At 45.7% G+C, this 25,046-nt stretch overlaps 2 protein-coding genes and 1 non-coding gene across 4 annotated transcripts in view; 1 reads left to right on the top strand and 2 right to left on the bottom strand.

The window, feature by feature from the left end:
• Nucleotides 1-8,138, bottom strand: part of LOC142381819 (uncharacterized) — a 33,872-nt gene extending 25,734 nt beyond the window's left edge. Inside the window, exons 1-2 of the mRNA XM_075467062.1 lie at nt 8,029-8,138; nt 2,020-2,102 (exon numbers count right to left, since the gene is read on the bottom strand). Of these exons, the coding sequence (XP_075323177.1) occupies nt 2,020-2,098 (79 nt within the window). The 5' untranslated portion in view covers nt 2,099-2,102; nt 8,029-8,138. The remainder of the gene's footprint in view (nt 1-2,019; nt 2,103-8,028) is intronic.
• Nucleotides 1-25,046, bottom strand: part of LOC142381821 (protein NLRC3-like) — a 126,490-nt gene that overhangs the window by 34,787 nt on the left and 66,657 nt on the right. The window lies entirely within an intron of this gene.
• On the top strand, nt 18,327-18,398 carry trnaw-cca (transfer RNA tryptophan (anticodon CCA)). Its single transcript has one exon. It is a non-coding gene; the product is annotated as a tRNA-Trp (tRNA).

The raw sequence follows: 25,046 nt of genomic DNA on the forward strand, positions 1-25,046 counted from the left end.
CTCGCTGTCAGCCAAAACAAAAATCTATCATGGGGTGCGTACGTAGGTGCTTAGTGGCTAAGGAAAGGACTTTGTAAAGTCGAGGCTTCTACGAAAAGTCATTGTACATCTGGAATGGGCTGATACGATATGTTCTCCATGTTCTCACCATTCTGATCGGATTATGGAATTATCATCTCATCATCTCAACCCGAGAGTTTGCATTTAACTTTTCCATGGCTGTTGACAGGTATGGTAGTGATTTATTAACACGTTGTCTAACTTTCGTGAACATATTGTAATGACTTCACGGAGGCTCTGAGACCGGCGGTTGCCGAACGGCTCTTTATTAAGTTATTACAAGCAGTACAATCGCAGAACACGGGTGACTCTCAGTCCTGCTCCGCAACCAGCCCCAGGAGAACACCAGACCTGCACACAGACTGGCCCACGCCCACTCCTCTCCCCCAATCACCAGCCCACACCTGAGTGACATGACCTGCGGTCCAGTGATTGACAGGGAGAGGAGGAAACAAGCCAGTCCGTGTGCTTCTACCTTAATTCTGGGTCGTTACAATATATTATTATTATGATGATGATCATTATTATTTGAAAAGCCTCAATGCGTGATGAAAACATGCCAGTGAATTTCGCTAGGTAGCCGACCGCGAGCTGCCAGGTTAAACAAAGCAGCAGCGTTCCAGGTTTTTAGTTGGGGACGACGAGGATCATGGCCAGGCGCAAGGGACAGCAGACCTTAGGAACGTTTTTAATAAGGTTGCCCGACCTGACGTTTCCGAAAGTAAGTTAAGTTGAGTCAAAAACATAATTCACGCTTTTTATGAGACTTTGCTACCAAGTTACCCTTCTAGGTTGTTTAATTTGTGGACATAACACGGCAATAACACAGGCTAGTCATGCTGTAGTATAGCTTTCGTTCTTCTCTCAATACTAGCAAGCTAGCTACTCTGATCCACGTTTGCTTACTTAGTTTAAAATTCTAGACGTTTGTTTATCTGGGATTCTTCTTTGGGAATAACTCCTAATCGCCATACCTGTCTGTATATGGTCTACATGATGATATGTACAGTGGCTGTCTGGATTAAGTAATTTATCTATCATTAACTAAACTTTATTTACTAGCCAGAACCATGCTATCTCCATGGTATGCATGGATGGGGAGATGTATCTGTACTTAGGCAATGGTAATTACATTATCTACTACACTGTTACTGCGATATAATGTCAGATGCAAAAACCTTTAGTGCATGTGATGAGTTTACAATACAGGCTATATTTCTATAGGCCTACATTTAAAAATCAGTTCATTTCATTTTGTTTGGGCTTGACTTGCTGTAGGCCTACTTGATAGTAACATTTTTGATTGTCATAGATGAAAATGCTTAAAAATGAAACTTTACATTGGCCTATTTTTTGTCATAGCTTTTAGAGGGCTTTTCATCTGAACTGTGTTATGTCATAGTATTGTAGTACTATGGTACTTATTACTTTTCAATGACTATTACAGCGCGCCACTGGAGGTACGGCAGGCATTAAGGGGCTACTATTGGTTCCGAGGGGTCCCGAGTCCCGACCCCTAGTTTGGTACCACGGGCCAATGACTGGCCAACTATACAGTATACCCACCTCAAAAAGGTAGACTCCACCACTGCCCTGAGGGTTCCTAAAACAAGGCGGAAGCTCAGGGGGGACCGAGCATTTTCTGTTGCTGCCCCTAGGCTCTGGAATGAGCTGCCGCTGCACATTAGGCAGGCCCCTTCCTTGTCCTGTTTTAAAAGTCGTCTTAAAACACACCTCTTTTCTTTGGCTTTTACCACCGTCTAGGTTGTTTATTTTATGTGCACAGTTTTGTTTTATGATGTTTTTATTGTGTTTATTTTAATGTACAGCACTTTGGTAACCTTTGCGTTTATTTAAAAATGTGCTTTATAAATAAAATTGATTGATTGATTGAAAAAAATAGCACAATACAATTTTAACCTCGACTTCATGTTTGAAAACTGTCGGAAAGTCTCATACCGAACTGTTTAGTGAGTCTGAGGAGGCTGAAGATGATCAGGAGCAGCTGAGTCCTCCATCTGTCCCTCTGTCCTGCCATCACACTGCAAAACACAGTGAACAAGGAAGCCAGTAAGAAGGAATTCAACTGGAAACAGCTCGATTTAAATATCCTTAAACTAGGGCTGAGCAACGATTAAAATGTTTAATCTAATTAATCACATGATTTCCCTGATTAATCACGATTAATCTCATTTGTACGTAGAATCCAAAAATTAATCCGAAAGTAGTGTATAGCTTTTAGCATTTAGCTTTATTTTAAAGGGGATAGAGAATCGATCGTTACATATTCTTCCCCTGGAAAGCAATGTTCGCGATCAATGGCTTTATTTATTTTTAACAGCATCCCCAGTACATACAACCGCTGACTTTTCCTTTGCACTGCGCATTTCACGGAGGACAGTTTCACAAAGCTTGCACGATTCCGAGCAGGCTTCAGTCGGAATTTAATGCTCTGTGAGGCTCAGTTCCGACTTTGCAACAAAATCAACCCCAGCAATCAGTACAGCCTGTAAGTATCAAATTTTATTTTGTTTTAAATGTGTGTTGTGCCATATTCCTGTTGTAAGAATTGCACGTTAGCTCTGGCTTGTTCATCTAAAGGGAATGAGATTTATTTTCAGTGAGAGCAAGGGCAGCCAATCAAGCAACGGCAACCGAATAGCGCCAACACCTACCTGCATTTCATAATGAGGTTGCCAGATAAGCTCTGAAACGACGCCAATAAGGCCAAACGACGCATTCTAAATATTATTCATATTATAGTATATAATATAAATTTTATTTTTTAAATTTTTTTTACCTCCCCGTGAGCTGTCACCTTACCGTGGTGGGGGGGTTTGCGTGCCCCAATGAGTCTGGGAGCTATGTTGTCTGGGGCTTTAAGCCCCTGGTAGGGTCACCCATGGCAAACAGATCCTAGATGAGGGACCAGACAAAGAACAGCTCACAAAACTCCTATGATGAACACTATGTTTGGACACCGTGTTCCCTTGCCCGGACGCGGGTCACCGGGGCCCCCCCCTGGAGCCAGGCCCAGGGGTGGGGCCCGCCGGCGAGCGCCTGGTGGCCGGGTCTGTGCCCGTGGGGCTCGGTCGGGCACAGCCCGAAGAAAGGACACGGATCCCCCTTCCGACAGGCTCACCACCCGTGGGAGGGGCCATGGGGGTCGGGTGCAGTGTGAGCTGGGCGGCAGCCGAAGGCGGGGACCTTGGCGGTCTGATCCTCGGCTACTGAAGCTGGCTCTTGGGATGTGGAACGTCACCTCTCTGCTGGGGAAGTAGCCTGAGCTGGTGCGCGAGGCTGAGCGGTTCCGGCTAGATATAGTCGGACTCACCTCGACGCATGGCTTGGGCTCCGGAACCAGCCTCCTCGAGAGGGGTTGGACTCTCTTCCACTCTGGAGTTGCCCGCGGTGAGAGGCGTAGAGCAGGTGTGGGCATACTTATTGCCCCCCGGCTGTGCGCCTGTACATTGGGGTTCACCCCGGTAGACGAGAGGGTAGCCTCCCTCCGCCTTAGGGTGGGGGGACGGGTCCTGACTGTTGTTTGTGCTTATGCACCGAACGGCAGTTCAGAGTACCCACCCTTTTTGGAGTCCCTGGAGGAGGCACTGGAGAGTGCTCCTCCGGGAGACTCCCTCGTCCTGCTGGGGGACTTTAATGCTCACGTGGGCAATGACAGTGAGACCTGGAGGGGCGTGATTGGGAGGAACGGCCCCCCCGATCTGAATCAGAGTGGTGTTCTGTTGTTGGACTTCTGTGCTCGTCACGGACTGTCCATAACGAACACCATGTTCAGGCATAAGGGTGTCCATATGTGCACTTGGCACCAGGACACCCTAGGCCGCAGCTCGATGATCGACTTTGTGGTTGTATCGTCGGACTTGCGGCCGTATGTCCTGGACACTCGGGTGAAGAGAGGGGCGGAGCTGTCAACTGATCACCACCTGGTGGTGAGTTGGCTCCGCTGGTGGGGGAGGAAGCCGGTCAGACCTGGCAGGCCCAAACGTATTGTGAGGGTCTGTTGGGAACGGCTGGCGGAATCCCCTGTAAGGAGGAGTTTCAACTCCCACCCCCGGCAGAGCTTCAACCATGTCCCGGGGGAGGTGGGGGACATTGAGCCCGAATGGGCCATGTTCCGTGCCTCCATTGTTGAGGCGGCCGACCGGAGCTGTGGCCGTAAGGTGGTCGGTGCCTGTCGTGGCGGCAATCCCCGAACCCGCTGGTGGACCCCAGTGGTGAGGGAGGCCGTCAAGCTGAAGAAGGAGTCCTATCGGGCCTTTTTGGCCAGTGGGACTCTGGAAGCAGCTGATGGGTACCGACAGGCCAAGCGGAACGCGGCCTCGGCGGTTGCTGAGGCAAAAACTCGGGCTTGGGAGGAGTTCGGGGAGACCATGGAGAACGACTTCCGGACGGCCTCGAGGAGTTTCTGGTCCGCCATCCGGCAGCTCAGGGGGGGGAAGCGGTGCACCGTCAACACCGTGTATGGTGAGGGCGGGGCTCTGCTGACTTCTACTAGGGACGTCGTGAGTCGGTGGGGGGAGTACTTCGAGGGCCTCCTCAATCCTACCGACACGCCTTCCGATGAGGAGGCAGAGTTGGGGAGCTCGGACGTGGGGCCTCCCATCTCTGGGGCTGAGGTCGCCGAGGTGGTCAAAAAACTCCTCGGTGGCAAGGCCCCGGGGGTGGATGAGGTCCGTCCTGAGTTCCTCAAGGCTCTGGATGTTGTGGGGCTGTCTTGGTTGACACGCCTCTGCAGCATCGCGTGGACATTGGGGGCAGTGCCTCTGGACTGGCAGATCGGGGTGGTGGTCCCCCTCTTTAAAAAGGGGGACCGGAGGGTGTGTTCCAACTATAGGGGGATCACACTCCTCAGCCTCTTTGGTAAGGTCTTTTCGGGGGTACTGGAGAGGAGGATCCGACGGATAGTCAAATCTCGGATTCAGGAGGTGCAGTGTGGTTTTCGTCCTGGCCGTGGAACAGTGGACCAGCTCTATACCCTCCGCAGGGTCCTGGAGGGTGCATGGGAGTTCGCCCAACCGGTCTACATGTGTTTTGTGGACTTGGAGAAGGCGTTCGACCGTGTCCCTCGGGGACTCTTGTGGGGGGTGCTCCGGGAGTATGGAGTGCCGGACTCCTTGATACAGGCTGTTCGGTCCCTGTATGACCGGTGTCAGAGTTTGGTCCGCATTGCCGGCAGTAAGTCGGACATGTTTCCTGTGAGGGTTGGACTCCGTCAGGGCTGCCCTTTGTCATCGATTCTGTTCATAATTTTTATGGACAGAATTTCTAGGCGCAGCCAGGGCGTTGAGGGGGTCCGGTTTGGCGACCTCAGAATCGGGTCTCTGCTTTTTGCGGACGATTTGGTTCTGCTGGCGTCGTCAGGCCGTGACCTACAGCTCTCACTGGAGCGGTTTGCAGCCGAGTGCGAAGCGGCTGGGATGAGAATCAGCACCTCCAAATCTGAGACCATGGTCTTCGGCCGGAAAAGGGTGGAATGCTCTCTCCGGGTCGGGAATGAGATCCTTCCCCAAGTGGAGGAGTTCAAGTATCTCGGGGTCTTGTTCACGAGTGAGGGACGAATGGAGCAGGAGATTGACAGACGGATCGGTGCGGCGTCTGCAGTGATGCGGGCTCTGCACCGGCCCGTCGTGGTGAAGAAGGAGCTGAGCCAGAAGGCCAAGCTCTCGATTTACCGGTCAATCTATGTTCCTACCCTCACCTATGGTCACGAGCTGTGGGTAGTGACCGAGAGAACGAGATCGCGAATACAAGCGGCCGAAATGAGTTTCCTCCGCAGGGTGTCTGGGCTCTCCCTTAGAGATAGGGTGAGAAGCTCGGTCATCCGGGAGGGGCTCGGAGTAGAACCGCTGCTCCTCCGCATCGAGAGGAGTCAGATGAGGTGGCTCGGGCATCTGGTTAGGATGCCTCCTGGACGCCTCCCCGGTGAGGTGTTCCGGGCCCGTCCCACTGGGAGGAGACCCTGGGGAAGACCCAGGACACGTTGGAGAGACTATGTTTCTCGGCTGGCCTGGGAACGCCTCGGGGTCCCCCCAGAAGAGCTGGAGGAAGTGGCCGGGGACAGGGACGTCTGGGTCTCTCTGCTCAAGCTGCTGCCCCCGCGACCCGATCCCCGGACCAGCGGAAGATGATGGATGGATGGATGGATGGATGGATGGATGGATGGATGGAAATTTTTTTTAATTTTATTTGTTTATTTAGTCATTTTTCATTATTATTAGTTAGTTAGTAGTATTTTTTTTTTAACCAGAATTGGTATTATTATTTTGTTGTTAATACAATTATTGTAAATATTTAAAAAAAATTGAGCTACTTGACTAATTTGAATTCCCCCCATTGGGGGATGAATAAAGTATTTTTCTGTTTCTATTTCTATTTCTATAAATAAAATGTTTTAAACGTTTCACAAGTTCTTTAAAAACATGCGTATTTTACTCAGCGTCCTAAAATCTTTGTAATTTTTTAATATTTCTGAAGACATAAGTACAGTAATATCACAAAGGCAGCAACGTCTGACACAGACAGCGTTGACTCTGATGGTGTGTGTCACAACTTAACGATTATAAACCCACACACATGAAGAAGGTAAGAGAAAATGTTCAATATCTTTTAAGGTTCTGAGACGCTGAAATAACATCTGAATCGCTGTTGCAGAGCTACAGAAACACAAATAAATCCCAGTAAACTCCATCTAACTGAACTTTCATCAGCAGATGTTTTGGCTGATTTGGTCACTTTCCAAACAGAGAGATGTGAGATTAACAGGAGACCGGAGGCGTGTTTCAGGGTGTAGTTCACTGGATCTCCAGCAGGGGCAGAACGCTGCTGCCCGTCTTTAACCAACACCAACAGACGTGTGCACATCACTCCTGTTCTTAACTCCCTCCATTGGCTTCCTGTCCTTTACAGAACTGATTTTAAACTTTTAATGTGTGTTTTTAAAGCTCTTAACGGCCTCGCCCCGTCGTATTTATCTGAGCTTTTAACAGTCCTGGTAGAGCTCTGAGGTCAGCAGATCAGTTTCTGCTGGAAGTGCCCAGGTCAGAATACAAACCCTGGGGTGAGCGAGCCTTTTCCCAAAGCTGCCCCCAGGCTCTGGAATAAGCCCCCCGTCCAGCTGCGTCTTATTTCTGACCTGGGCCTCTTCACATCTGGGCTAAAAACCTGCTTATTTAGGATGGCTTTAATACCCAGTAGCATGATGACACTTTTATCTTAATTTATCTTATTTGATTTTGTTGTATTTTATTGCTTTCACTGTTCTTTTATTGTTTTTATTTGTTTTTACTTCTTCTTCTCTTTATTTATTACCTGCTGTAAAGCACTTTGGTACACTGTAAGGATTGTCTGTAAAGGGCTGTAGAAATAAAGTACATTTACATTTAAACATTCTTATTTAAGACGGATTTTTTTTTTTTTAACAAATATGAACAATCAGCCATGATGTATATTATATTTAAACAGCTCAGTGTTTAAAAGTCTGGTCTTTGTTAAATGTCCCAAACAGCAGTTGTTGGTCACAGTAATAATAATATTAATATCACAGAATGTTTAACGCAGTGATATCTGATCGCTCAGGCTTTTTGTCAGTGAAAGGCTGAACTGATGGATGAACTTTATCGGATAAAGACGTCCTGAAACTACCTGATAACACTAATCCTGTTCAGGCTGTGGAATCCAAGTGAAGACGTTTGAGATCTTTACTGTTCAGAGGGTTAATAACACCAATAATTAACTCGTTATCTAAGTCTTCTGAGTCCTCTTCCGGTAGTTTGGCTGTGGTATGAAATGGCGGCTGCCTGATTCTGAACATCTGTTAATGACGGTAAAATGCGATCCATTTACAATCAGTTAATGCTCATTTTGAAGCTCCGCGCGCCTTAACCATCCGCAGCACGCGCAGACAGAATGATCAACCTGATCCGTATTAAAATAATTTGAATCACTCACCGGTTTACTAACTGCGCCACCGAACAGCCCCAAAGATGAAAGTGAAACTAACATTTCCTGCTGTTTTTCAACAGTAAAGACTTGAAAAGTTCCGCCTGTATTCCTACAGCTGGAGCTGCATCTAAAGCACTATTTCATGAGTCAGTCAGCCTTTATTTTATTACATTATATATATGTATATATTATATATATGTTTATATTTTTTCATTCAGACTAAATGCAGTACAGCAGATAAAACTATGTCTTTAGATGTGGAGCCCTTAGACCCAAAAAGTAGTTTATTCAAGTGTACCACCAATTTTATTCTAAAACTGACGCAGTATACTTGAAGTTTACTTTTTATGTAGTATATATACTTAAGAATAGTATAGTGAAGTATAAAGAAAAGTCTAAGACTAAGAACATTAATACTAAGACACCTATACTTCAATACTAAAGCTTGTACTTTTTACTTCTTTCTGCCACAAAGTACTAATACTTAGTTTATCTTGATCCAAGTACAGAATAAGGTCGAGTCGTTGACTTTTTTATCAGAAGGACTTGATTTCATAGAGGCTCTTTGTTTTTGAAATGCACGTCTTTAATGATTTAAGCAGCTATTTGTAAATACACTGGATGGTATCTTTAAAATGTTATATATATATATATAAATTTAAACTTGTTCTCAACATTCTCAACAAGAAGGTAAGAGAAAATGTTCAATATCTTTTAAGATTCTGAGACGCTGAAATAACATCTGAATCGCTGTTGCAGAGCTACAGAAACACAAATAAATCCCAGTAAACTCCATCTAACTGAACTTTCATCAGCAGATGTTTTGGGTGATTTGGTCACTTTCCAAACAGAGAGATGTAAGATTAAAGTGGAATTCACCCTTTAAACAACATCGTGCCCAATCACTATATTTGACCATAATATAATAGTGAATTGTGCTGCCACTGGGTATTATGTCTTCATATTAAATATAAAACCTTTTCATTTTTTAGAAATGGTGAATCGACGCGTCATGAAATCACCGGAAGAAAAAATAACAAACTACAACGGTTATGTCACTTTGATGACACAAGAGGGCGCAAGAACACATACAAATGATGGCAGTATGGATGTACATAATGTATTTTGACACACTGGACTATCCGTAGTCGGATATTTGTGTGTGCAACTCGCATTGATGCGTGTATAGTCCAACTGTTGTGGTTGTGGAGGATGACAATGGTTAATTTTTGCCTCAAATAAATAAGCCGAAAATGGCTACAAGATCGCGGAGGAGCACAATGAATTCACATGTTGACTTGCCGTAGGCTACTCGTCCATCAAACACAGGCAATATCATCTCGCCATCGAAATGACCAAAGTTTCATCCCCATCTTTCTCCTAAGTGCACCGTGATGACTGTGCGCAACTCTACGGTAAAACTCAACTTTAATAATGTATTCTTGAATTTACTTTGTTGTAATCCTACTTTGCTACACGGTGCGGTGTGCTGGTTTGGTTAGCACTACATGGGAAGTGTATACGCCAGCCGCTCTGCTCACCCCATTCTCCATTCATAGAAGTTGAGAGGGGCCGGCATATAGTCAGGCTAGGGAGGCGTTGCTCCTTCAAAATGTGTTTATTGTGACGTTATGTGTTATTATTGTTGTCTCTATCGCTGTCTCTCCGCTCTGCAAGTTGCTTCGGCTTGTCGCGTTGGTATGGCAACGGCCTGGTTACACGCAATGCATTCTGGTTAGTTGAGCCAATCAATACAGTAGTGAAAATTACGGCTCAAGACGCAATTGTATACAATTTTACAAAACAACGCAAAATCTTTTTTTTTTTTAAAGTAAAATACCAAGTAAGAGTACATTATCCATGTTAATAGTGCACGATGGCTAAAGGTGAATTCCACTTTAACAGGAGACCGGAGGCGTGTTTCAGGGTGTAGTTCACTGGATCTCCAGCAGGTGGGGTTATAGTTCGCAGTGTTGTTATTATCTGTAGGTACAACTTTGAATTTAGAACAATCGTTGCAGTTTAAAGAGAACTGATTTCTATCTGCAACCTTTTCTTCCTCCAGGACGCGGCGGAACATCTGTTTGAGCCACCTGACACCATCACGAAGAGTTTTGCTCCACCTAAAGCTTCATCATCCCATAACGGGATCTGAGCTTTTAGTTTCTACCCATCAAGATTACGGTGAACGCCAGCTTATTGTTAAAGCAAACTATAAGAACCAGACTGCTGGTGTTACAACAGAGGTGGGACATGGAGCCGTTTATAGAGAGGAAACATCTGGGGACTCTGCCCTGCTGAGTTTGTACCAACTGAATCCAAATCTGAAACACAACAGAAAGAGGAAAACATGAACGGGTCTGAGGACTGTCCCCAAGCACTTTACGTTCCAGTCAGATGTTGTCACATGACGCCGGCTGAAATGATCTCCATCAGATCCCATGAAGGAGACGGAGGAGCTGCTGATCCATCTTAAAATCACAGAGAGGAACCCACACAAACTGTCCAAACTGAGTCTCTGGGTTTTAGGTTTAGAGTTTATTTATTCACTGCAAGCAAGAATATAAAAGAAAGCAAAATGAATCACAAAAACCACAAACCCTGCTGCTTCATTTAAAGCAATACAATGTAACTTCTCAAAAAGCCCACTCTGGAGCTCCCCCTACAGGCTTGGAGGTAATGTACGGTTACACTGTGGTAAATACAACACACTTTCACTTTCACGTTTCACATTTGTTGACGAACCGGCGAGGAGTCAGAAGGTGCAAGCTATGTCGACCGAGAAGGTAAGAGTAATCAAATGTACCTGGGAGCGTGAGAGGGGTCTATTTGTTTTTGCGGTAGGTGTGCCAGAAAGCAAGTCGAAGTACTTCCGCTCAGCTCCCGGGCCGCTCCAGCAAAGTTACATAGCGCAGTTTTTCCAACTCAGACCCCCAAAGGGCATAGGAGACAGGCCGATCTTAATATTAAAACTCATTCTAGCCGCACAATTTTTTTCAAGCTGTTGTTTTAAGGTAGAAATGTTACATAGTATTGCTTTAAAAAGGAACTAAACAATCAAACATCATGATTATATTCACTCCCAGCAGCGCTCCGCTTCTGCTGGTACAAGACAAGAGTCAAAGTCAACTTCATTTGTAGCACATTTCATGCACAAAACAGTTCAAAGTGCTTCACATAAAATAAAAGCATTGCAGCAGGGAGTGTAAGAAGCATTAAAATACATAAAAGAACATAAAGAGAAACAAATAAAATCATTTAAATGTATTTAAAAACAAGCAACAGTCCAGATAAGTTCAAAGATATCGTGCAGATTTCATGCATAGACACATGAGAACAGAAATGTTTTTAACCTGGATTTAAAAATGTCTCCATTTGGTGAAAGTTTAATCTCCACTGGCAGTTTGTTCCACTTGTTTGCAGCATAACAGCTAAATGCTGCTTCTCCATGTTTAGTCTGGACTCTGGACTGGACCAGCTGACCTGAGTCCTTGGATCTAAGAGCTCTGCTGGCTTTATATTCTCTGAACAGATCACAGATGTAAACCATCAGCAGGCTTTTAAAATCTATTCTGTGACTGACTGGAAGCCGGAGTAAAGATTTTAAAGCTGCTGTGATGTGTTCAGATCTCTTAGTCCGGGTTAAAACTCCAGCAGCAGCGTTCTGGATGAGCTGCAGATGTTTAATGCTCTTTGTGGGAAGTCCAGTTAAAAGAGCGTTACAGTGATGGAGTCTGCTGGAGATGGATGCATGGATGAGTTTCTCCTGGTCTGTTTGGGAGAGGAAACCTTTAATTCTGCTGATGTTTCTGAGGTGGTAAAAAGCTGCCTTGGTGACAGCTTTGATGTGGCTGCTGAAAGTCAGATCTGAGTCTATCAACACTCCGATGAGGAGTGGCAGATGGGAAGCAGGTGTGACAACAGGAGCCACCCAGACTCCGCCCAGGAAGCCTCAGACACCCAAACAACCACACAGCCAGCACCATGGTGACAGCATGAATGAACAGAACAGGGAAGGTCTGTTTGGTTTGAAGTCTTTCCGTGAAGGCGCCAACCGGTGATAAATTCCAACCAGCAAGTGCTTCCACACATTCGGCCTGATAGAGCAGAGATACTCACTGCGCGGCTCCTCAAGCTCTAACTGGCGGCTCGCACTCACATAGCTTATAACAATATGGTAACAATAACAATACATTTGTTCAAATAACATACAGCGAATACTGCACAGTATTAGGTATTTTTATTAAGTATTACTTAAGGCTTAATGGTGTTTCCTAAAGGGGGCTCTGTTAAACCTGGCAACGCAGCCCCCTTAAAGGAGAACTGCGGTATTTTCAACATTAAGCCTCTTTTCTGAGTCGTCTGCAATGTTTTAGAACCCCCCTCACCGCTTTTTTGATGTTTACTGCTGTCTCCGGTATTTGCCTAATTTTCTATTCTTCTCAACCTGCTTCAGAATGGCAAGTCATGGTGCATTTCCAAAAAGGTCCGTAAAAGCACCATAAACGTCCGTTTTCAAAATAATCAACTCACCGGAGTGGTTACTGGTGTGCACTGGTAATCCATATCAAATTTCGTTGCGAAAAGTTGCTTCTGTCGTGTTTTATTTGGCAGCTCGTTCATGCTCGCACTATTTTCTTCGCGGTGGCGGAGTAATATCAACGAACATCCAGTACAAAATGTCAAATAAAACACGACAGAAAATTTCACAGCTATGTGTATGGATTACCAACCTTTACTTCAGAGACTGATCACAAACCACTTATATCAGTCAGAAAAAAGAACCTAAACGACATGTAACCAAGAATCCAGCGCATGATGATGTTTTTGCAGCGCTATGACTTTGACCTCATTTACACGCCAGGGAAGTATATTGTGTTGGCAGATGCGCTATCACCAGCACCAGCACCAAGCAGTGACAAACTGGGCATCTCTGTATCTGAGGATGCAGAAACACATGTAAACATGGTGACTGCTTCTCTCCCAGCGGCAGATGTCATGTTGCAGAAAATTGTACAGGAAACAGCTAAAGATCCTCTGCTGCTAAAAGTGTCCCACCAAATCCAAAATGGTTGGTCAAAGGGGGTCTGCACAGGGTTTTACTCTGTTCGTGAAGATTTGTGTTTGGCCAATGGACGACTGCTGAGACAGAACAGGATTGTCATCCCTCAGTCCATGCGAAAGGACATGCTTCAGCGTGTCCATGAGGGACATCTTGGTGTAGAGAAATGTAAACGCAGAGCAAGGGAAGCGGTTTACTGGCTGGGCATCAACAGGGATATTGAAGAAATGATACAGAAATGTGAGACATGTCTCAAACATCACTACAAGCAAACAAAAGAGCCAATGATGATAGCAGACCTACCCACGACACCTTGGAAAAAGGTAGGCACCGATTTATTCCATCTGGATGGAAAGGACTTTCTGCTGGTGATTGACTCCTACTCTAATTATCCAGAAGTGACACAGCTTTCCAGTACATCAGCAAAGTCTGTTATCTCACACATGAAGGGATTCTTTGCAAGACATGGGACTCCACAGTGTGTCGTCAGTGACAATGGTCCACAATATGACTGTGTAGAATTTCGTGACTTCGCAAAGCAATATGGATTTCAGCATATCACTTTTAGTCCCTTGTATCCACAAGCGAATGGTCAAGCAGAAAAAGGAGTCCAAATAGTAAAGAGACTGTTTAAGAAAGCCAGAGACGGTAAGACTGACCCTTACCTGGCTCTACTAAGCTATCGGGCTTCACCTCTGGAGTGTGGGTCATCACCTGCTGAGCTTCTAATGCATCGCAAGCTTCATACCACACTTCCACACGTTTTAAAGGAGAGTGATAAACGTGACAACAAGCTTTTGGACAAAAGGATGAAACTCAAGTACAGACAGAAAAGGAACTATGACAGAACGGCAAGGCGTCTGGAACCTCTTCAGGAACGAGATGTTGTGAAGATGGCAGGTCCTGAGTTCTGGGACAGAAAAGCAACAGTGCTAAGTGAAGTAGGACCCAGCTCGTTTGCTGTTAAGACAGAAAATGGACAAGTGTTCAGAAGAAATCGGAGGAGTCTGTTAAAGGTTCAGGATGTTAACCATCAGGTCGAAGAGGCTGGATCAGAACAACAGTGTGTTACACCAGATGGACACCACAGTGAACCTCTTTCACCTTCACCTACAGCAGAGACACTGAGAAGGTCTTCCCGACCTAGGAAACCTCCAGAGAGGCTCACACAACAACTGTGAATTATTGTTGTGAAAACTTATTAGTTAAAACTTGCTGTTTGCATGTTGAAATGTAAAGTAGAAACTTGAAGTAGTTATTTTGTTCATACTGTGTTAAGATTAAAAAAAAAACATTCTTGATAAGAAACAGTTTTTGTATTAGATGTAACATGTTGAATGTCAGGAGTGTCAGTACTTTACAGTATGACAGTGCTTTAAGAGTTTAGATTATTATTATCAACCTGTTAGAAAAGGGGATGTAATGATAGTTGCTATTAAGAATCTACCGCTAGGAGGAGTTCTTAAAATACGGTATGTACATAAAATAGAAGAAGAAGAAGCATAAAAGAGCTAGCTGAAACTAGCACAAGAAGCTCTTCTTGATGTTTTATTCTATTGAAGAATAAGAACATTACAGAGGAAGGAGGGCAGCTTCTCTCAGATATATAACGGGTAAAAACCCAGAGGAAGGCAGCGGGTGCTTCTCTGAGCTCATGGCTGATGTCTTTCCTCCTTAACATTGTGTCAACACACACCTGAAGCATCTGGATCTCTACCTGCCCTCGCTCCGACTCCTGAGACTTTATGGGGTTAAAGCCAGTTGGTATGAACTGATCTGCCACTTTTACATTTATAATTCAGAGCATCTTTTCTATTTACAAACACGTAAAAATTCACCAAACTTCATGTTGGATTTGCTGACAAAAACATGTAGATTTTCCCTAAATAAAATGTCCCCGACGTACCGGAGGAGAAGGAGATTATTCAGCAAACCGAGGGAGTTACCAACATCATTCGCTCTGAGTTTACTCCTAATAACAGACAGAAGTTAGCAGCAACGCTGTAAAGATGCATCTGCAAAGCAGACACCTGAAACAGGAAGTCTGTGTCAGTGCTTCACAAATACACGCACTCCACAGAAGAAACTCCTATCCCTGTTCACTTCAAACGGGAACGATACCAAACAAAAAAAAACCTGACCAAAAGCGTTGTGGTTTGATTAAATATGGCTCGTGGGAACTACCAACCACGTATCGAGTCTTAAATCGCTCTCTGGAAAAATATTCCTGCATTCATTTCACTGCTTGCTTCTCTACTCTCCGATCTGCATAATGCAATTCAATTCAGTTTTATTTATATCGCGCCAAATACAACAAATCACATCTCAAGGCACTTAAATAATAAAGTCCAATTCAAGCCAATTGGAATTCAATTAATTGTAATCATAATTATTCATAAAATAATCCAATTCATTCATATAGAGCCAATTCAAAAACAGTTTCCTAGCTAAGGAAACCAACATCTTGCAGTGAAACTTGTCTTCAGTCCAATCTCCCGTCCTGAGCGTGCCTGAGGCGACTGTGGAGAGGAACAACTCCCTTTGAAGAGGAAGAAACCTCTGGCAGAACCAGACTCAGGAAGGGTGGCCATCAGAACCAGAACCAGGAAGGGTGGCCATCTGCCTCCACCAGCTGGGGTTTGAGAGGACAGAAAAGAGGGGACAACAAACACTGTAACACCATTCAAAGGATATCTGTTGGAACAGGGAAACACGAGTTAATGACCGCAATAATGTCCCATGTACATAATATCATTTGAGAAATTAAACGGGGGAAAAAGAGAGTAAAGTGAGGAAAGGTGTGACAGATGAGGCCCCCCAGCAGTCTGGGCCTATAGCAGCTTAACTATGGGATGTTTCAGGACCACCTGAGCCATCCCTAACTATAAGCTTTATCAAAAAGGAAAGTTTTAAGCCTGTTCTTAAAAGTGGAAAGGGTGTCTGCTTCCCGGACATTTACTGGCAGCTGGTTCCACAGAGAGGGGCCTGATAACTGAAGGCTCTGCCTCCCAAACTGGCAGCTGGTTCCACAGAGAGGGGCCTGATAACTGAAGGCTCTGCCTCCCAAACTGGCAGCTGGTTCCACAGAGAGGGACCTGATAACTGAAGGCTCTGCCTCCCAAACTGGCAGCTGGTTCCACAGAGAGGGTCCTGATAACTGAAGGCTCTGCCTCCCAAACTGGCAGCTGGTTCCACAGAGAGGGGCCTGATAACTGGAGGCTCTGCCTCCCAAACTGGCAGCTGGTTCCACAGAGAGGGACCTGATAACTGAAGGCTCTGCCTCCCAAACTGGCAGCTGGTTCCACAGAGAGGGTCCTGATAACTGAAGGCTCTGTCTCCCAAACTGGCAGCTGGTTCCATAGAGAGGGGCCTGATAACTGAAGGCTCTGCCTCCCAAACTGGCAGCTGGTTCCATAGAGAGGGGCCTGATAACTGAAGGCTCTGCCTCCCAAACTGGCAGCTGGTTCCACAGAGAGGGGCCTGATAACTGAAGGCTCTGCTTCCCGGACATTTACTGGCAGCTGGTTCCACAGAGAGGGGCCTGATAACTGAAGGCTCTGCCTCCCAAACTGGCAGCTGGTTCCATAGAGAGGGGCCTGATAACTGAAGGATCTGCCTCCCAAACTGGCAGCTGGTTCCATAGAGAGGGGCCTGATAACTGAAGGCTCTGCCTCCCAAACTGGCAGCTGGTTCCACAGAGAGGGTCCTGATAACTGAAGGCTCTGCCTCCCAAACTGGCAGCTGGTTCCATAGAGAGGGGCCTGATAACTGAAGGCTCTGCCTCCCAAACTGGCAGCTGGTTCCTCAGAGAGGGTCCTGATAACTGAAGGCTCTGCCTCCCAAACTGGCAGCTGGTTCCACAGAGAGGGGCCTGATAACTGAAGGCTCTGCCTCCCAAACTGGCAGCTGGTTCCATAGAGAGGGGCCTGATAACTGAAGGCTCTGCCTCCCAAACTGGCAGCTGGTTCCACAGAGAGGGGCCTGATAACTGGAGGCTCTGCCTCCCAAACTGGCAGCTGGTTCCACAGAGAGGGACCTGATAACTGAAGGCTCTGCCTCCCAAACTGGCAGCTGGTTCCACAGAGAGGGTCCTGATAACTGAAGGCTCTGTCTCCCAAACTGGCAGCTGGTTCCATAGAGAGGGGCCTGATAACTGAAGGCTCTGCCTCCCAAACTGGCAGCTGGTTCCATAGAGAGGGGCCTGATAACTGAAGGCTCTGCCTCCCAAACTGGCAGCTGGTTCCACAGAGAGGGGCCTGATAACTGAAGGCTCTGCTTCCCGGACATTTACTGGCAGCTGGTTCCACAGAGAGGGGCCTGATAACTGAAGGCTCTGCCTCCCAAACTGGCAGCTGGTTCCATAGAGAGGGGCCTGATAACTGAAGGATCTGCCTCCCAAACTGGCAGCTGGTTCCATAGAGAGGGGCCTGATAACTGAAGGCTCTGCCTCCCAAACTGGCAGCTGGTTCCACAGAGAGGGTCCTGATAACTGAAGGCTCTGCCTCCCAAACTGGCAGCTGGTTCCATAGAGAGGGGCCTGATAACTGAAGGCTCTGCCTCCCAAACTGGCAGCTGGTTCCTCAGAGAGGGTCCTGATAACTGAAGGCTCTGCCTCCCAAACTGGCAGCTGGTTCCACAGAGAGGGGCCTGATAACTGAAGGCTCTGCCTCCCAAACTGGCAGCTGGTTCCATAGAGAGGGGCCTGATAACTGAAGGCTCTGCCTCCCAAACTGGCAGCTGGTTCCACAGAGAGGGGCATGATAACTGAAGGCTCTGCCTCCCAAACTGGCAGCTGGTTCCACAGAGAGGGGCCTGATAACTGAAGGCTCTGCCTCCCAAACTGGCAGCTGGTTCCACAGAGAGGGGCCTGATAACTGAAGGCTCTGCCTCCCAAACTGGCAGCTGGTTCCACAGAGAGGGGCATGATAACTGAAGGCTCTGCCTCCCAAACTGGCAGCTGGTTCCACAGAGAGGGGCATGATAACTGAAGGCTCTGCCTCCCAAACTGGCTGCTGGTTCCACAGAGAGGGGTCTGATAACTGAAGGCTCTGCCTCCCAAACTGGCAGCTGGTTCCACAGAGAGGGGCCTGATAACTGAAGGCTCTGCCTCCCAAACTGGCAGGCTCTTCGTCTTCCAACAGAAATCTGTAGAATATTGTAGAATATGTGCAGTGTTTCCTACCAGAGGCTCTGATATAGAGCTGACCTGACTCATTCAGAAGGGATTTATTCTTCTTCATGGGACTCTGTGGTGCAACGGTAGCGCGTCTGACTCCAGATCAGAAGGTTGCGTGTTCAAATCCCGTCAGAGTCATTGGGTCGTATGAGTGTTTTAAGAGAATTTGCGCATTCACCAATCTTTTCGTATTTTACGTTTTCTTTCAGGTACGAACAGAATTTACGAGTGATCCAGACCTGTCGTAGGAGTTTCCTAAAATAGTCCGCTGTTATTCACATCAACTTTGCTTGACTAATGGATTGTATATTTAATCACTTTGAAGCAAACATAAATAAATATATACATTATACCCCAGAATGATGCTGACATTATTCTGTTTGACTTAAATTATACACTAATTGAAGGTTAATCTGACTTTGTATATAACAAGGACAAAGGGAAGCGTAACCAGCGGCTGACTTTCTGCTTTTGGATGCCTTAGCGCGTCAGGCTCTTGGAAGAGAGCGTGCGCTCCAAGACCGTGTGGAGACAGACGAATGGCTGACATCGCGATTTAGATCACCAAGGACTGTGCTGCTGTAAATATGCAGCTTGCTGGAGCCACAACTCCAAAGAGAAACCCGCCGATCAAACCCAGTTCCACCACACGTCCAGGTCCTCACCACCCTTGGATTTTTGGCCACTGGAACCATGGGCGTCGCACCCATGGGGGATGGGGGTGTTTCGACACCCCCACTTTTACAGCAATATGATCCCTCCCCCCCACACATTTTCCAAAGGTAAACCCGTTTGCCCCATGGATGTGTTATTTTAATGATTTGCCCACCCTCGTAGTGCACCAACATACAATGTGCTTTAAAGACTCCGTACCCTCTTTAGAATAATTCCATCCAGATTTGAGCAGTGTAACTATTGTAGCTTCCATATAGGACCTAGTTTAGGGTGATGAGAATACAAAAAAAGCAGTAAAATGGCCCTGTTCTGCATTTTCACAGATCAGAAAAAGGTTTCACAAATTCCAAACAAGGTTTTAATGAATCTATAGCCTCTTTAGAATAATTCCATCCCGATTTGAGCAGTGTAACTATTATAGTTTCCATATAGGACCTAGTTTAGGGTGATGAGAATACAAAAAAAGCAGTAAAATGGCCCTGTTCTGCATTTTCACAAATCAGAAAAAGGTTTCACAAATCCCAAACAAGGGTTTAATGAATCTATAGCCTCTTTAGAATAATTCCATCCATATTTGAGTGGTCTAACTATTGTAGCTTCTATACAGGACCCAGTTTAGGGTGATCAAAATGCAAAAATGCAGTGAAATGGCCCTTTATGCCCATCCATTTCATTTGCGAATCGGATGCCAACTTCAGCGTGGTGTCTATGGGCTTGATGTGACGCTCATGTGTCCCCCCCTGGAACACCCCCACATTTAAAATCACTGCTCCACCCCTGACTGGAACCTTTCAGAGGGAGATTGGAGACAGATCGGGGGTGTCCCAGTCCTCTGTGAGTCGTGCGCTCCCCTTGGTCATCAAAGCTCTCATCAGTTTATCACCCACGGTACATCAGATTACCATACACCGCTGTCCAACAAGTACAAATTAAGAGGGACTTTCATGCTGTGGCTGGACTGCCAAACATAATTGGAGCACGTGACACATATACGCATCAAACAGGGTATCTGCACATTTTTTAATCAACAAATTTAATGACTTTTAAGACCTCTAAGAATAAAAATTAAGACCATTACCACGGCAAAAATATATATAAAAACTACACTCTAGGCTGTTCGGTGTTGAAAAAAAGTCCAGTGTGAAATGTGTGCTTCAGTGATACTGAATCAGTGTGTCAACATGATCGCACAAGATTTGAACGCACAAGGGAACACCACACACTACAGGACAATCGTGCCCAATTGTCACACCTCTGCGAAGGAGTGTGTTTTCGCTGCCATTTGTCTGTGTTTGTCTGAGGCTCTGAGCAAAATAAATCCATAATTGAACCTAATTTTCGAGTTATGTCTACTGTGCTTTTACAACTAGCAAAACAATTTTACTACCCAAGTTAACTTAAACCAGAACTTTGGACAACTCACGTGAAGCACAGACTATGGACAGTGAGTTTGCATTGCATAAACCACACAACAAAATTTAATTTCCTTCGGGATTAATAAAGTATCTCCAATCTAATCAAATAAATAAAAACGAGCACAGACCGCTCATACAGTCAATGGCACTTACCCATAGAAAAAATACACACTCACCCACACATCACGCTCACAACCTGACTATCAGTAACCTACACAAACCCAGACACATAATGGCTCGGCGGCCAGCAATCGGATAAACCAATGAAGTGAATCAATCCTGTGAAAGAATGAAAACAAGTGAATGAAACCTGCACTCACCCATTATGAAGTTAACTCTGCCAGCCCCATAATCTTCCCCCTGCTCAGCCAACTCCTTGACGTCGGGTATGGTTGGTAACGTTACTGCGGCCAGCATTAGCAACGAGGCTGCTAGGCTTGCTAAATCGGTAAGCATTAGGCTACTGAAGAAAGCTAGTCTTTTTAGCTACGTTATATTATCATCTTTCTTCTCGGCTATAAGTTAACCTTTGTTTACGGCCACTGGCCCTAACCTGACGCGCTAGCTGTCAAATCACCGGAAGTTTTCACCGGAAGTACTGGCGCACACACAAAACGTCAGCGGTCGCCATTATTGTGCACAGAGCGATAGAAAATCGTCTCTCCAGACATATCTTTCTTTCATTTCGCCCAGATGAAATTTAATGCCACTCTTCGAAAATCGGCGAAATTTAAGACATTTTAAGACCTTAAAAAAAGTATTTTTTATTTAAGACTTTTTAATACTTTTTAAGGATCCGCGGAGACCCTGATCAAAGCACCCGCGAGCTGAAGGCCAGGTGGGTGTGTCTCGATACAGCGGGGGCAAACTGCTCTATAGCCCAGAGAAGGCATGCCAGATTTGCACAATATTGCCATGAACGAGGGTCTCCCACTACCTGAACCCGCCCAGACAGACCAGAAGGTGCCAGAAGACCCCCCTCATGGACCGCCCCATCGAAGAGCCATCATGATGAGGCAACAACTGATTGCACGGCTTTAGTTGCAGTCATCAAGCGCCTGCCCAGGGCGAGACATTTTTTTTTAAAAGTAATTTTCATATTAAACCATTCGTTATTTTTTTATTTATTTCGGTGACATTACGAACTACAGGTAACACAGAATTAACAGCACTCGTAATAATTTCCATTTCTTGCCGTTAGCAGGTCCCGTAATTCCACTGCTGACTCTGCTAAAATGACAGAAGTTGTTCTTTCTGGATCTGTGAAAGCAGAACTTCAGTCTCAGAGCCCCTAAAGTTGTTCTTTCTGGATCTGTGAAAGCAGAACTTCAGTCTCAGAGCCCCTAAAGTTGTTCTTTCTGGATCTCTGAAAGCAGAACTTTAATCTCAGAGCCCGTATTCTCATGACTCAACACTCAACCCTTCCTGGCACAGGAGCGAGGAAGCACAGCCTGATATGATATAATTTTGAGTGTGGAGTATGCAAATCTACTATCCTCGTGCCCCTTAAATACGCAGGTTGGATTCATCATTTACGCAGGTCGTTTACACTTTTTCCGAAGTTAAGAGCGTTTTGTTGAATCTGACGTGGTGTGTTCGCAGGAGACTTTCTTATGAAAAAAGTGAAAGAAATTTAGAATAAAAATATGAAAATGTTCTTGCATGAGGCCCAATGAATGGATGAACGCGTACTGTTGCACTGTTAGCTCAGAGCTGCCGTGCTGTTGCTATTCTGTAGCAGAGTGGTGCAAAAAGTCTACATTAAGTGGTTTCAGAGTTACATGGTTCTGTAAAAGCATTCAGAAAACAATACAGCAATGTACTGATATTAGAAAATGTACTTTGTACTTTTGTATACTTAAGTATTTTTAAAAGGAAGTTCTTCAGTACTTTCTTCTTCTTAGGCCTTTATATTCCTTTCGGAACATAGGCCATTGATGAAGACTTTCCACCCTCGTCTGTCTTGTGCCATTTTCTCCAGCTGTTTCCACGACAGTCCCCTCTTCTTTACATCCATCTCTGTGCTCCTTCTCCAGTTGTTCTTGGGTCTCCCTCTGCTTCTTTTGCCTTGTGGGTTCCATGTTAATGCCTGTTTGGTTATAGCTGTGTTGTTTTTTCGCAGGGTATGTCCAATCCAGCTCCACTTCCTCCTCATGAGCTGTGCCTCTATTTTTTCCTGCTTGGTGCGTTCCCACAGGCTGGTGTTGCTGATGCAGTTGGGCCAGAAGATCCTGAGGATGCGTCTTAGGCAGTGGTTGGTGAAGGTCTGCAGCTTATTGGTGATTTGTTTGGTGGTCCTCCAGGTTTCTGATCCATATAGCAGCACTGTTTTGACGTTGGAGTTGAAGATTTTGAGCTTGGTGTTGAGTGAAATGTTTTTGGCTTTCCAGATCTTATTTAATATGTTGAATGCTGTTCTTGCCTTCCCTATTCTTGATTTCACATCTTCTTCTGTTCCACCATCCACTGCAATTACACTTCCTAGGTATGTGAATTTGTCTACCTCTTCTAATGGGCTGTCCCTGATGTTTATGGGACTTGTGCTTTTGTTGTTTACTCGCATTATTTTGGTTTTCCCTCCATTTATTTTGAGCCCCAGTCCTGCTGCGTTCTTTTCAAGCAGTTGGGTTTTCTCTTGCATCTGTTGGTGATTGTGTGAGAGTAGAGCAATGTCATCGGCGAAATCCAGGTCTTCTAGTTGTTCTGTCAGACTCCATTGGATGCCTGTCTTTTTATTGTGGGTTGTTTGTTTCATGATCCAGTCAATGCATAGGAGGAAAAGGAAAGGAGAAAGTAAGCATCCCTGTTTCACTCCAGTGAGCACGGTGAATGTTTTCTGTGTTTGTCCCTGGTGGAGCACTTGGCACTGCATGTCCTGATATGAGCTCTTGATGATGTTTATGTATTTAGTGGGTATTCCATAGTGTGCCATTAAACTCCATAACAGCTTACGGTCTACACTGTCAAATGCCTTTTCAAAGTCGATAAAATTGACGTAGACAGAGGTGTTCCATTCTATCGATTGTTCTATGATGATGCTGAGGGTAGCAATTTGGTCACTGCATGATCTTCCATTTCTGAAACCCGCTTGGTGTTCTCTCAGCTCATCGTCAACACCTTTTCGCAGTCTTTCTAAGATGATGCGGTTTAACACTTTTCCTGGTGTTGATAGTAGCATGATCCCCCTGTAGTTGTTGCAGTCTCTAAGGTCTCCTTTTTTGGGGATGATGGCTATGAGCCCATCTTTCCAGTCTGCCGGTATGTTTTCCTCCTCCTCCCATATTTTCCTGATGAGTGTGTGGAGCATGGTGGTTGCAGTTTCGACATCAGCCTGTAGGGCCTCTGCTGGAATTTCATCTGGCCCCGCTGCTTTGCCACGTCGTAGCATCTTGATAGCCATCCTTACTTCAGATCTTGTTGGGGGGGCACAGTTGATCTCGAGTATGTGTGCTGCTGGTGGAATCTCGATGACTTGGTCGGGCGGTGGTCTATTCAACAGCTCGCTGAAATGTTCTGTCCATCTTTGGTGTTGTTCCTCCTTAGTGGTAAGGAGTCGTCCCTCATTATCCCGGATTTGTATGTTGATCTGTCTGAATTTCCCCGCTAGTTTCCTGGTGGTCATGTAGAGTTCCTTGAGGTTGTTTTGTGCTGCTGCTTCCTGTGCTACTCTTGCCAAAGCCTCAATGTAGTTTTTCTTGTCCAGTTTGGCGCTTTTCCTCACTTCCTTGTTTGCTTCTTCATAGTCTTTTTGGGCTGCTGCTTTCCTTGCTCGTGTTTTGCATTTGTTGAGTGTGTCCTTTTTGGCCCTCCTTTCTTCTATTCTCTTCAAGGTTTCTGTTGACAGCCAAGGTTTGTGGTTTAAGCATACAAGCGGAAGAGAGAATGAAGTCGCACACCGAAAACCGTCCGGAGAGGGTGCGGCGGAATCTTCTATCCCCTAGGAAACCGACCAACATCGCAACCTGGAATATCAGGACCATGTTCACAGCAGGGAAAACAACAGTCATTGCTAAAGAGATGAGCAGATACAAGGTTTCCATTCTTGGCCTGTGCGAAACCAGATGGACCCAGACAGGTGAAGTCAAACTAGCCAGTGGTGAGTCCATACTCTACTCTGGACATGCAGAGGAAGCAGCACCACACACAGAAGGAGTGGCACTCATGCTCTCCAAAGAAGCACAAAGGGCCCTCATCAGCTGGGAGCCCATCAGCTCAAGAATCATCACGGCAAGATTCAAAACCACCCATAAAAAAAAAAAATAAATCAACCTTCAAATCATACAGTGCTATGCACCTACCAACAATACCGAGGAGGAAAGAAAGGATAATTTCTATAACCAACTACAACATCTACTCCAGTCCAGGAAGGAAAAAGACCTAACCTTACTCATAGGCGACATGAATGCCAAGGTGGGAAATAACAACAATGGATACGAGCTGACCATGGGAAGACACGGACTTGGCACCATGAACGAAAATGGGGAAAGATTTGCTGACACTTGTGCTGACAACAACCTTGTCATAGGAGGCACCGTATTCCCCCATAAACCCATTCATAAAGCCACCTGGATATCTCCCGACCACACTACTGAAAACCAGATTGATCACATATGTATCAACCGAAAGTTCAGACGGTCTCTCTTGGACGTAAGAGTGAAGAGGGGGGCAGACGCCGGGTCAGACCACCACCTAGTGG

Source organism: Odontesthes bonariensis, chromosome 6 (genome assembly GCF_027942865.1).
Source record: "Odontesthes bonariensis isolate fOdoBon6 chromosome 6, fOdoBon6.hap1, whole genome shotgun sequence".
NCBI classification, from domain to species: domain Eukaryota; kingdom Metazoa; phylum Chordata; class Actinopteri; order Atheriniformes; family Atherinopsidae; genus Odontesthes; species Odontesthes bonariensis.